This window comes from Electrona antarctica, assembly GCF_951216825.1.
Source record: "Electrona antarctica genome assembly, chromosome: 11".
Taxonomy (NCBI): domain Eukaryota; kingdom Metazoa; phylum Chordata; class Actinopteri; order Myctophiformes; family Myctophidae; genus Electrona; species Electrona antarctica.
This window is the reverse complement of record NC_136792.1, coordinates 32770568-32784006: the sequence shown is the minus strand read 5'-3', so window position 1 is coordinate 32784006 and position 13439 is coordinate 32770568. Positions and strand designations below refer to the sequence as shown.

The 13439-nt window shown below is 42.6% G+C and overlaps 1 protein-coding gene across 1 annotated transcript in view; it reads left to right on the top strand.

The window, feature by feature from the left end:
- arhgap42b (Rho GTPase activating protein 42b) overlaps positions 1-12120 on the top strand; it is a 132625-nt gene extending 120505 nt beyond the window's left edge. The window contains exons 20-24 of the mRNA XM_079515131.1: positions 349-744; positions 2296-2458; positions 7650-7712; positions 7844-7923; positions 11228-12120. Coding sequence (XP_079371257.1) covers positions 349-744; positions 2296-2458; positions 7650-7712; positions 7844-7923; positions 11228-11316 — 791 coding nt within the window. The 3' untranslated portion in view covers positions 11317-12120. The remainder of the gene's footprint in view (positions 1-348; positions 745-2295; positions 2459-7649; positions 7713-7843; positions 7924-11227) is intronic.
- Positions 12121-13439: the final 1319 nt, after the last annotated feature.

The following is a 13439-nucleotide window of genomic DNA, read 5'->3' as shown; positions in this document are numbered from 1 at the left end:
ATCAGCAACAACGTGGCTACGTAACAATGTGGCTATGTAACAATGTGGCTATGTAACAGAGTGGCGCTGGCTGATGACGTATCAGCAACAACGTGGGTATATGTAACAGGTGACGTTATGAAATACGAGTCTGCTGCCTGCTGGTCAGACTGAGTAGCAAAGTGACAAAACAGATTCACAAAACGCAGGGATTCAGGCTGGAACCCAGGCTAGTTTTCTACTAGACACTAAACATGTTTGCACAGACACTGTGTAAGCAGGTTTTAATGGTCTGTAGTTTTCTGCTACACACTGTGTAAGCCGGTTTTAATGGAGTGTTACGTATGAACCCACCTGGCCCCTGCACAGGTGACGGGTTGAGCAGCAGTCCAGGCAGCACCCCCATGGGCAGCATGGAGTCCCTGTCCTCCCACTCCTCCGAACAGAACAGCTCGTCCAAGACGTTGTTCTCCTCCTCCGCCGCGGCCCAAGTCAGGGACAGCAGCAGGCCCCCCGCGTTGGCACCCAGGGGCGCCGCCGTGTGTGTCAGCAGCCCCGAGTCCTGCAGTTCCCGGGAGGACGCGCCGTGCCGCACGGACGGAGAGTCGGAGGACGGCCTCAGCCTGTCGTCGGTCAGTGGCGCGGCGATCGGGACGTCCCCCCAACCACCGCCCAAGAAAGCCCCTCACTGCCACTCGGACTTCAGGCCCGCGCAGCTAAACCGCTCTGTGGCCCCATCTCTGAGATCACTGCATGTCTCTGAAGGTAGGCCCCCGTTTCAAATAGAGATGCAACGGTTCCTCAAACTAATCATAATGTTGATCAATAATTTGGACATGCTGTGATAGGCAAGCTCACAAAGTGAGCTTGTAGATCGTGAGCTTGGTAGAAATGTGGCACGAAGCGATTGTCAATTTGCTACTTTTGATGCTTTTGTGTGACACTGTAGTGTCAAGTACAAAAAAACACAAAAAGTTAGAATATGGAGATAAGAGGTTTCTGCCTGACGGCAACGATTAAAAACATGCTTCTCGATTAATCAAAAAAGCAATCAATAGAATAATCACTAAGAAAATAATCAGCCCTAGTTCAAAACCTTACAAAATCAGTAAAACATTCAGTATGTATTTCTTATGTTTCTTATGTTATCTTACTGTAATAAAAAGAAAAGCATTTAAGTAAGAATATTTTAGTGTCTCTCATAACAGTGAGTTGACAGCGGTTTCGTTCCGGTGAAATTTCATGCTCTCAGATACACATTTGAACATTAATGAAAACAATATGCAAACTGAATGAAGAGGAAAATAGTCAAATAAATTATACTACAGCATCACAGCTACTGCACATAAAGTGGCATAAATATTTGTTTTAAATAAATGGTGTGCACATTTCCAATTTACATGGAACCCCAGAAAATGTTACTGAAATCGGGATCAAATTAGGGTGAGACATTAGAATACTGACATGGCTTAACTGAATACACGCTGAGAATAACCCAGTACAATATAACGTTTATGTCGGGCAGAGACCTCTTACCCCCATATCCTTATTATTGTGTTTTTTTCATAAATGAACGCCCTACTTGAGCATACTACTACAGCGTCACACCAAAGCATCAGAAGTAGCAGAGACAAATCATGGTCTCTATTAATCCTGGTCTCTCTATACTGCCTCCCCCTGGTCAGCCGGGGCACCTGATGGAGGGGAAATTAACTGGTTGGAATAACGTGTTCATTCCACGCACTACGTCCTGTCGGGGAAACTCCCCCCTGTCAGGTGATAAGACGCTCCTTAACTCCTCATGCATTGAAGGAAGCATGAGCTCAGTTCGGGGCTATCCCTAGGTTGGCAGAGGGAGAGTAGCACCCAGGATTACAGTTTAGTCATTGGCACCGAAAAATATAATAAGTCGATAAGTCAGTGTATTATACACAGTCAAATCCGGAGTGTTGATTTAACTCTCAAGAGTCTGGATTTTGCAGAAGTTAAGGAGCTTGCACACGGCTGTGTTTATCGGATTAGGCCCTTGCAGATTGGTGCGTTCTTCAGAAAAGCGGTGGAAAAAACGGCGGCTACGATAATCGCTCCGATATTCGGGTGCGAGTTCCCAGCTCCATTATTTGTTTTTGAGGGATATTTCATGATAATAATTTTTAGTTTTTTTGTGAAAAGTCATGATGAAATATTAGAGACTTCAATATATTTTTATGAGAAATATTTTTTATGGAATATTTTACATTGGTTATAGTGATGGTGTGACAAAATTTATGTTTAGTGTTCTAGGCTTAATATTGTTTCCATTCAAACTCCCTCAAGGTCGTCGGAGCTACTGTGGATCGCTCCAGAGCCTGTCGACGCCAGAACCTAAGGAGAGCGTTATCAGCAAGTCTCCAGGTCGCCCGGAACTACCGCCCAAGCAAGTGACCCGCCGCAAGGTGGACGGCTCCTGTAGCAACGGCTACCAAAGACCCGGCTCAGTGTAAATGAACCTCAGCAATGATAACTGTTACTGACACCACTTGTGCAGCCATTCCCAACCTGTGGGCTGGGGCCCAATACACAGCACAGAGTCCATTATAACTGTAGCCATGGACTAAAGTTCTCAGTCGCTGCGGGATAATCAATATTACTAAAACTATATTCTCCTTTCATACGGTTTCGCAAATCACACATTATCGTACTTGGTCATACAAACTGTTATAGTCGTGACATTTCTTTTTGATTGAATCCACGTGTAGCTATGTCTGTACGGTTGTCGTTCTCTTTGTGGTGTCGTGTGTACTGTGTAGGGGTCCTCAACATGCCGGGTTGTGATGGACATTTTCCTCAAACTAAATTTGGGCCACGGCCATAACAAAATGAGTAGTCACTAATATTACCATATTATACTAAATGTCTAGTCCAGGAGACACGGTGGAGTGTTTTTAAAGAGGGAGAGCAGTTAGCAGGGTATTGTATTAAGATGAGGGTGTGTTTTTAAAGAGGGAGAGCAGTTAGCAGGGTATTGTATTAAGATGAGGGTGAAGGCTTAGAATAGATGGAGAAATTTGTAACCCAATTTAACAATGCTGTGAGTCATTGATATTTCCATGGCCATCTCTGTACTTTTGTCTACTTTCTTCTTCACCTTCTTCACTCCCTATATTGAAGCGATTGCTTTGACCTTTTCGAAGCATTAAATACAATAGGAGACGGTGGGAAGAATTGTCACATTGACATCATCCATCATTATAATAATTTTCTAACAGACAGGGCTGAGACAGATTTCCCCAGGCCCAGTCATATAGTCATGTTCTTTATCGGCCACTGTTTGGTTCAAGGCAGTGGCTTTTCTGTGAGTACTATACCTGATGCCGGTTGTTCTCAAAGTGGGGTCTGGGGACCCCCTCAGGGGTCCTTGAGTTCAGCTCAATTGCTCAACCCACGGAGGAGATATGTGTTCAGACATATGAACATGTGTAGGATAGTAGGATGTTAGTTCCATTGATCTAAGCCAGAACTAGCAGATCGGGGGGGTTAAGTGGCTAAAGGCTGCCTTGTGAAGTGGTCAGAGGGGTGGACCGCGAATGCTTTCAAGATTGTTCAAGTAGACCCTGACTGAGGTATGAATCGCCACAGCAACTACTACATACAGTTGTCTGTGCATGTGTACAATTTAACCTGCCACGACCCCTGTTCCCACATAGTAGGGCTACAATGCAAGTACATATCATACAGGTTGATGACTTGTTTATTGGTTATATTAGGGGGAAAATAAATGAAAAAATAATGCAGTAGTTTGGTTAAATGTTTAACCACTTGTCTCAAACCCTCTATTGTTAGTGAAATGAATTGTACGTGGAACCACTTTATTCCCCATCTACATAGACAATCTGCAAGCTCACTAGAATATTGTCTGTGTCGTTCGGAAACCTCATACATGTATGTGGTTTCTGCCCGACAGAGATGAAATGCATGCTGGGAGTGGGTTACTTTTTACTCTTCTTCCATTTCTGTCCCTCTTTCAGCCGCTGCCTTTCTCTCCTCATTTCTAACACTCTCTCTCTCTCTCTCTCTCTCTCTCTCTCTCTCTCTCTCTCTCTCTCTCTCTCTCTCTCTCTCTCTCTCACATGTTATTGTCTGTTTCTTTCCATCCTCTCCATTCAGTCATTTGTCTGTCTACTGGGGATAGAAAGGAGAGAGAGAGAGATGCACTGTGTGTGTGTGTGTGTGTGTGTGTGTGTGTGTGTGTGTGTGTGTGTGTGTGTGTGTGTGTGTGTGTGTGTGTGTGTGTGTGTGTGTGTGTGTGTGTGTGTGTGTGTGTGTGTGTGTGTGTGTGTGTGTGTGTGTGTGTGTGTGTGTGTGTGTGTGTGTGTGTGTGTGTGTGTGTGTGTGTGTGTGTGTGTGTGTGTGTGTGAGAGAGACATCAGACTTGAGTATGTGCACCGAAGATTTATGCCCTTTTCTTTCCCTGTCGGTGGGAGAGCAGGATTTAATTACGCTCTCCCTGCTGCAGGGTTGATGTGACCCAGCCATGGCGCCCATTCTCTCTGGACAAACAGATTGTTTGACTTGGCGTGCGCGGGAGAAGCCAACCACATGACCCCCGACCCGCTCTGGTCGTTACCTTGTATAGCAGCCACACACACCAGCCTGGTGATGGTGCGATTATACGTACCACCAGCAGCACCATTCAGTCTCTTTATAGCTCTGTATAGCACCCTGGTGCTACTGCTATTATACATGTACCACCACAATGAGTGCAGTCTCTCTGTGCAGTAGGGTGCTCAAGGTCAAGGGCAGTGAATGTACTCAGCCCCAGTATTCGAGTCAAAGTATACAGTAGATCAGTAGCTCAAACCCGGTAAATAACCTTTTCATCAGAAGAGACTAGAAGTGGTGGTTGGAAAAGCCTTGACTCCTAAAACACACACACACACACACACACACACACACACACACACACACACACACACACACACACACACACATGCTTGCTTGTGTTTGTCAATCGTGTCCGATGATGACCATCTTCTCCTATGTGTGAGTCTTCTGGTGGCTGTATAGTCCGATCCTGGCTCTACGGTCAAGGTTGCAGACCGGGCATATAAAAGCGGTACTGGGGGGAACAGGGTTGGCTTTACGGGCATGCCTCTTTGCTGCACGGTGTTGTGTGCGCTGGCTTTCCATATACTGCACTCCCTGTGTGGAGCGAGAACGCCAGAGGTCGCGACAGGAAGCGAGTTCCTCCAGTGAAGAGGGTTTGATCTGGCCTCTCTTCAGTGTGGTCTTAATTTGGTCTTTGAACCGCATCTTCTGCCCACCGGCACTGCGTTGACCAAGGTGTAACTGGCCGTAGAGGACACACACACACACACACACACAAGTGAAAGTTGCTCCGACAAATGTGTGATTGAGTGCTTATCAGGGTGTGTGTGTGTGGGGGGGGGGGACAATAGCTTCCTTTTCACCGCCGTCAATCTTGTCTGCTTATTATAAGTGACTTTTGGTTTGTGGTGTTCTGTGGAGTTGCTTGTATATATTGTGGTAGCCCCATATGTGCCCTCTCCCTACGCTCATTCGGAGCTACAGAATGAGCGTAGGGAGAGGGCACATATGGGGCTAATATTGTGGGTGAATTTGTGGGGGAGGCTTGTTTGCAAAAGTGTGGTTGCTTATTTGGGCTCGTTTGCTAATGTTGTTTAAACAAACTTTTTTAATTTCAAGGTCCACATACTTCCATCTAAAAATAATTTGTGCCACGCAGGGACCTATCTGTTCCAGACTCCAGACTTGTGTTGTTAAAATTTCCAATTTGTGTTATGCAAGCCTGCGACACGTTGTGAGCTTGTAGATTGGCTATTAAAGTTCCTCATGTGGCCTGTAGCTGCTTCTTTTGGGCTTCATAGACCCCTGGTTCATGCTTATTTCTCTCGTAAAATCTGGCAACACTGACTGCCGTGCGTTAGTGAAGCCAGGTCTGCCCGCATTGATGCATCACGCCGGAAGTGGCACGCTCCTCCTCTCACCTCCTTCTAAACAATGAGGCGTGTGTGAATCACAGCCTGGATCCTAATGTTTCCCATACCATGTTTGGGTCACGGACCGATTTTTATGGGTTGCAAGAAAATATCCCCTTTTTATTAGTTTCCAACATGAAGAAGAGAACAAAAATGATATAATATTTCAAAAGATTTTAAGACCAATTAAAAACAATTCCAACATTTCAAGTATTTCAAAAATGAAATTAAAAAATGAAATTATTTCCATATATAAATGTAAATGTTTTACATAAGTTTACAAGCTCTTATCGTGCCACGTTATGAGATTATAGATCTGTTATTTTTGAGTGGTGTAAACCACTCCAACAACTGGCTTTGTACCCGTGTACCCGTGTTCGTACCAAAAAAATGAGCATGGTTACTATGGTCACTGACATTACGTCAGACCACAGCTGATCAGGCTATATAAGACCCTGCACCACTCAGTTCACACGGGTGTGATTTTTATTTAGTTAACTAACAAACGAGTGATCTATTTCTCTTTTGGGTCTTCAGTTAAAAATGGTGGTTGAATGAAAGTGATTCAATTTGTCACGATCTGTCATTGATTGTATGATGCCAAGAGCATGGATTATGCTCGTCGCCACAACGGACTTCAGTCATTTTCACAAGATTAAAGAGTATTAGAATAGAGCACAGCAAAGTCCTGACAGAATTCCCGCTACCCCAGGCCAGGGACACAGAAGTATTTTATCTATTGAAAATCCCCTCATAAGAACTGTTTTCCAGAAATAAACAAACGTCATGTTTTTTTTAAATACATTAGTACTCTTTCACTATCAGCTAATGCTTCATGTCCATCCATATGAGTAAAATGGCTTTTTTTTCTCCATTTTTGTAATTCAATTAAATAGCAACAATTACTCCGTGACCCAGGGCATAGCGCCCTCTAGCTGCAGTGATGTCACATGTCGGTGGGTCAAGCAGGGTCACCACATTGTAAATTGTTGTTCAGAAGCATCTTCCAGGTAATCCTTATGTTCTCGGGTACAATTCCTTGGTTGGCTGTATGTAGAACAGCAGGAACATATAGTTTAGAGTGATTAACACAATTCCCCATAATGTTCTAATTTGAAACGCATCACTATAGTGTGGAGGATTCCTTTCAGACTGTTTCATATATTGTATATTATGGTCACATTCATTTTAAATGAATAGGCTTTCTACTGGTTCTACCGAGTGAATGCATTTCCGGTTGCATTTCTGTGAGAATGAGATGATGTATGATTATAAGAGCGCCCCTCATAGTCATTTCACACGGGTGTGATTTTGACATTCTACAAAGATTTTCAAAAATAGTGCTGTGAACTGCCATTTTCTGCCATTGTCGATCTGCCATTTGTGAATATCAAATTATGCTATGTGCGATGCTATTTTAACTACTTTCGCTGAGGACCCCCTGTAACCCCCACCCCAGACCCCACTTTGATAACCAATGATCCTAGACTTCCTAAAATATGTTTAAGGTTGACGTACTGATGACCATAGACCAGACCCGACGTGCTTTCCCCTGAAATGTGTCGTGGGAAAGTGTGGAAATCAGATCCCCTTACAAGGGGGCAGATGTTGATGTCTGTCTATCTTTATAAGGTCAAGTGAAATTCACCATGTTTTATTTTTTTATTTCAGGGTCGCCGCGCGAGCATTACTCTTCGAAAGTCCCTCGTCATCGCAGGCCCCTCGAGTGGGAAGGTAGACCATCTTAAGCTTCATGCACGGCTTGAGTCCTTGAGTCGACCTAATTGATGTCAGAGTGTTTGACGTTCAAGTCTTCGATCAAAGCCATTACAAAAAAATCTCTTGTGTGTTTTTGTGTTGCCAAGGGATGCCAAGGCCATGTACTCCTGCAAAGCCGACCACAGCCACGAGCTCAGCTTTCCACAGGGGGCGCACTTCTCAAATGGTGAGTCTACAGTACGCCCAGTGGTTCTAGGACACTTTCAAATAGCAGATCTACAAGCTCGCAGCGTGGTCTGAAGTGACATGCTGTGAGCTAGTATATTGCTAGTTTTGAATAGCCAACGTATAAATGGATAAAGTGGTTAAAATGAGTATGATGTATTACACATTTTGCTGGAGACCCCGGAACCCACCTTGAGAACCAATGCAGTAGCCTACTGTCCTTCTGATTTTTTATGCAGCCTAAAACCCTTTGGCCGCCAGGGTTAAATAATAACTTCGATATAATTCACGCCAGGATTTCCCCCGTTCAACCCTTGTTTTGAAGAGCCAAAACCCACGACCGGATGTTACAAATGTTACTACTACTGTGTGGGTTGTCGCATCCACTCCCGGTCCTGCGATCAGTGACGAGAAAGCCTTATCGCCACCATCACAGCGTCGGCTATGGGCCGTGGAATAAACCTTGTTTTGACCAGAAATGCCATGTGGGACAAGGAATTGGAAATACAGGCAAAGAAACAGATGGAGTGGGCGCAGGGGTGCACGAGAAATTCAAGATGGTGCGCACCAGTGTTGTTGACAACACCAGCTAGCAACCCAATGCTAATGTGAGTAGCATTACGACTTGATCGATCAAAAGCACTATAAAAGAACAATTACGTTATTGGCGCTAAGCGTGGTATTAATTAACGCAGATCTACAACAATGGCAGGACGCGTGTTAATTGTACATCACCAGATTTGACCGCACGCATCATTAATGCAGTGTTTATGATTCAAAACCATTGTGCTACATGTTAAAACAGCAATGCACACGTGTGGCAGCTGTGGCTTTTGAGCTTCATGCAATACCACGTGTCAACCAGTAGGGGTCCTACACATACCTGCAGGATACAACAGTTGTTAGTTATATTGTGTTGTTGTGTTGTTGATGTTTTATTGACAAATTATACTCATACTCAATACTCATGCACAATATATTCTACCATTCAGTTTGGTCAAATCAATGTCCAATGTGGGATCTATTCTTACCCCTTTATTACAATAAAAAACTAACACTAAATCTAATGAAAACTAATCTAAACCTAAGCCCTTTCAAAATATAAAAACTAAACCAAACCCACCAAAAAATAATGAAAAACACAAAGTCAAAAGGGAATGCAAACTAAAAGCTCCACTGTCTGTCGTCGTCGATGAAACGGGAAACAGATGCTCCCTGATTTATTTCAGCTCACTGTAGCACGTTGTCAAACACTGCATAAATAAGTCACATCCTTGGCAAACACAATGCCGCGGAGCCTGATGGCTTGATAGCATGTCTCTCGGGGGAAATCGTATGACCTTGTACGGTTTCCATGAGCGTAGCTGCAATGTGCCAAGCGGGTCAGCGTAACCTTAGTGATGGTGATGGGAAGCACTGACTGTTCCCTGGCTTAACCCATTCAGATCTGCATGGGCCTTCTGCTCAGCTGCTCCTCACATACACAACAAACACATAAGGTATCAATACGTCCATTCGGCTAGATTCTAGGCTTGTTATACAAGTTTTTTTTCTTTCTTTTTTTCGTCAACGGACTGTGGTGCTCTCAGATGGACAGAGAAGGCCACAGCCCGTTGACGCTTTTAGGGGATTAACAACGTTTTTTTTTTTTTTTTTTTAACTTTTTCTTAGAATTGTATTCATTTCACTGTTTTTATTACTACTATTTATTTCTCTTACTATGTAGCACTTTGAGATTTGGTTCAAATATAAAGTACGTTACAAATAGAATATATTATTGTGATTAGACATGAGGCCTACAAATGCCTTCTAAAATCGGTAGTTCTCACACTTTCAAGATTTTTTGCAAATAATATCAGATGTACAAGCTCGCAGCGTGAGCTTGTACATCTGATATTTTCTTGTGAATAGCCAACGCTAAAAAGAATCCCAGATGCTTTCCTGGTTTTAATGGGATAAGCAGCCAGCAGTCAAGCCCTGCAAACGTCAACAAACACTCCCTGAAACGTTTAGAGTGCAGGCAGAAACATTTCTCCTGAATCGCCACACTCGGGTGCAAAGTCAAACCTTTTGGCTTTTGACTGTGGCCTTCATTCCTTTTTTGTTATTACCTAGAACACTGGCTCCCAAACAGTGTGTCTGGACCCATGTTGTGGGCCACAGACCGATTTTTTATGGGAAAAAAACGAGTTGTGTGCTTGTAGACCTGCTATTTACACTAGTTTGGGTCTCGATCTGAAAGGTTTGGGAGTCACTGAACTAGAAGAAACGATAAATGTTGTCCAATCTGTATGTCAGAGTGTTAGTTAATACAATACACGTATACAATTATGGTGGTTGTATTTTGTGTCCCTGCTCTTCTAGATCGTGTCAAAGGTCATGTCTCACCTGTGAGACACAGGATGTGACACTGATTTTGACCTGATGGTCAAGATTCAATTTATCCCCCTGGGAAAAATGTCAGCACTGTCATGTCAGGAAACCGTGTTCACATCCAGGGTAGAAGAGGAAAGTTAATTAATGCTGCTTTAAAATAGTGAACTGAAAATAGAATGCAAGAGCATGTCTATTTTCACTACTTTTGTGCTCTTGAATGATTACGTAGGGAGTTCATTTATGAAACAAAATAAGTAAAAAGCTGAAATCTAGAGCGACGTGGCTGTTGGCCTCTCTCTAATTGAATTCTCCTTAATGGGTTTCGTTGAATTGGCATCTTATCGCAGCTCGTTTGGGGTTGATGGTTTTAATGTGATTTCTTTGCCAATTGGACTGGAGTCTAAGAAATGATGAGGCTCTTCTTGGATGTGTGAGTCAGAGACAAGAGAGTGCATCGCTTAAATCACTGGTTCTCAACGTCGGGTTCGGGGCCCATTAGAGGTCCAGAAATGTTAACTTTACTGGTCTGAAAGTCTGAGATTGGGGTTCCAGTATTTATCTCTGGGACCCCCCTATATAGTCTTCAAAATAGATACTTTCGTATTTGTAATAGTACTGTAGTATTTATACTGTACTTTTGTAGGATATTCTAGCAAACCACTGTTAGTTATTCCACCCTATTTATTCTATTGTTTTTGGTATTAATATCTATTTCTTTAAGATGAAGTACTCAAAAATGCTAGTGAGTTAAAAAATTATAATCTACAGGTATTTAACCAAATATGAGAAAAATTACAGTCAACCATTTCTTACATTCTGTTTTAACTAAAGCTGTGTGTGTGTGTGTGTGTGTGTGTGTGTGTGTGTGTGTGTGTGTGTGTGTGTGTGTGTGTGTGTGTGTGTGTGTGTGTGTGTGTGTGTGTGTGCAGTCTACCCTTCTATTGAACCTGGCTGGCTACAAGCAACCTACGAGGGGAGAACAGGTTTAATCCCTGAGAATTATGCCGTCTTCCTCTAAAAAGCTACGCTAGTAAAACAAAAAGTTTAACTTGGAAACTTTCTTTCATGGTATCCATGGAAAACGATAATCCTTGATGCGAGTGACTGCGAAACAATTTTGCTGTAGTGTTCATTTGAAGTTGAAATGTTTTTCAAATTTTCTTTTTTAATGTTTTTTGCAGATAATTTTATCCGACTAAAGAAATTGCTGTAATAAACTATCATTTTATGCATGTTTATGATCACCCACTCGCACTGCTGTTCTTATGTCCACTATTTCATTGCTTCTCAACCCTTTCAGGCCGCGACAACCCCAAAATAATCATGTTATGTTGGCATTACATTTAGTTTGACTCAGTTCCCACAGATACATTTTGTGAAAATTGACGATCCACAAACTCACCACGCCTCGCCTTCCGAGCTTGTAGATCGTCGTATTTTCAAAAACGTTGCGTCTTTTTTATATTATTTGACAATAGAGCGCCAAAGTCCTGATGGCACTCGCTCATCCCTCTCTAAAATCATCTCATATAATGATTGTGGTCCAAAAATAAACAAACTGTCTCTGTGAAATTGTCGGTGAGGTCATATTTGATACAGTCCGTTTCTAGCGAAAATGTTACTAATTTGGCAGCAGTAACATTAGCGTTTTCTCGCAGTCAGTTGATTCTTCATATCCATATGAGGGAAATGGCCGGGATGATGTGCCAAGGACCCCCACATTTATATATTTGGCAGCGGACCCCCAATGTTGCTGTTTGATCACCGTTAACCACCTTCAACCTCAGTATAAATTATAGGTGATTTCTTCTTCTTCTTCTTCAAAAATTTGAAATATGAAATTTGATACAATAGCACATTAACATTCACCTCTGTAGTAATATTTACCTCTTAACTGTATCACTGTGCATTGCTATAAATGAACACATCAAGTGTTGTGTGTTGTGTTGTGAGTGTTTTTGTCTTTGTCTTGTGCAAGGGTGATGAATGTTATGTTGTGTATGAGACTGAAATGCAGGCAGCGTTACGGCACTCACTGGTGCACTGGTGTACCAGCAATAACGCAAGACGCACGTGAGATTATATTGTTGTATGTTGAAGATGCTGTTTTAATATTTAATTTTGTATTAGTGTCACAATATGTCCCATGTATTAAATGCCTTAATACGTTCACTTTAGTGGTATTTGTTTTTTGGTATTTTTTTCAGCCAAATATGAACAAAATGTCGTCTCTGTGGGGTGGAAACCTCATACAGTATCATCAGTACTGTACAGTTGGGTGCCACCGATATTGTCCCTTATCATTTGACCCATTTAGGCCTGACCTCAACATTTAAAAAAATCCTTCTAAATTCAGTTTTCTGAAATAAATATTTTCACGATTTTTCAAAAATAGCAGACCTACAAGCTCGTAGCGCGAGCTCAATTGCTAAATTATAACATAATGTTTAAAACACCAAAAGGGGTTCCCGCCCAAAATGTGTTTACTGTCCTTTTGCGCAGATCACGCAAACCTCAGCAAAAAGAAAAGGACAATATCGATGGCCTCCAACTGTATACGTCCAAAACAGTTACTTATCAGGATTCAAAATAAAAAATGGCAAAAATAGCAGATCTGCAAGCTCGAGCTTGCGGATCTTTTGATGCTTTTGTGTGACACTGTAGTATGATCAAGTAAGGTGAAAATATGTGAAAGGTTTCTGCCCGACAGCAACGATATATACCTTGATGTACTACCGTGGTTCTTAATTTATTATTGCACAAAGAGTGATTGCTCCAAATGAAGAATTTGGGAGGGCGGAAAAGGTAAAAGGGCTGAACCAGCTATGTGGGGTCGTTGCCAAGCTCTAACTGCTGTTTTACATGTCCCAAAAGGTAAAAGGGCTGAACCAGCTATGTGGGGTCGTTGCCAAGCTCTAACTGCTGTTTTACATGTCCCAAAAGGTAAAAGGGCTGAACCAGCTATGTGGGGTCGTTGCCAAGCTCTAACTGCTGTTTTAAATGTCCCAAAAGGTAAAAGGGCTGAACCAGCTATGTGGGGTCGTTGCCAAGCTCAAACTGCTGTTTTAAATGTCCCAAAAGGTAAAAGGGCTGAACCCAGCTATGTGGGGTCGTTGCCAAGCTCTAACTGCTGTTTTAGAA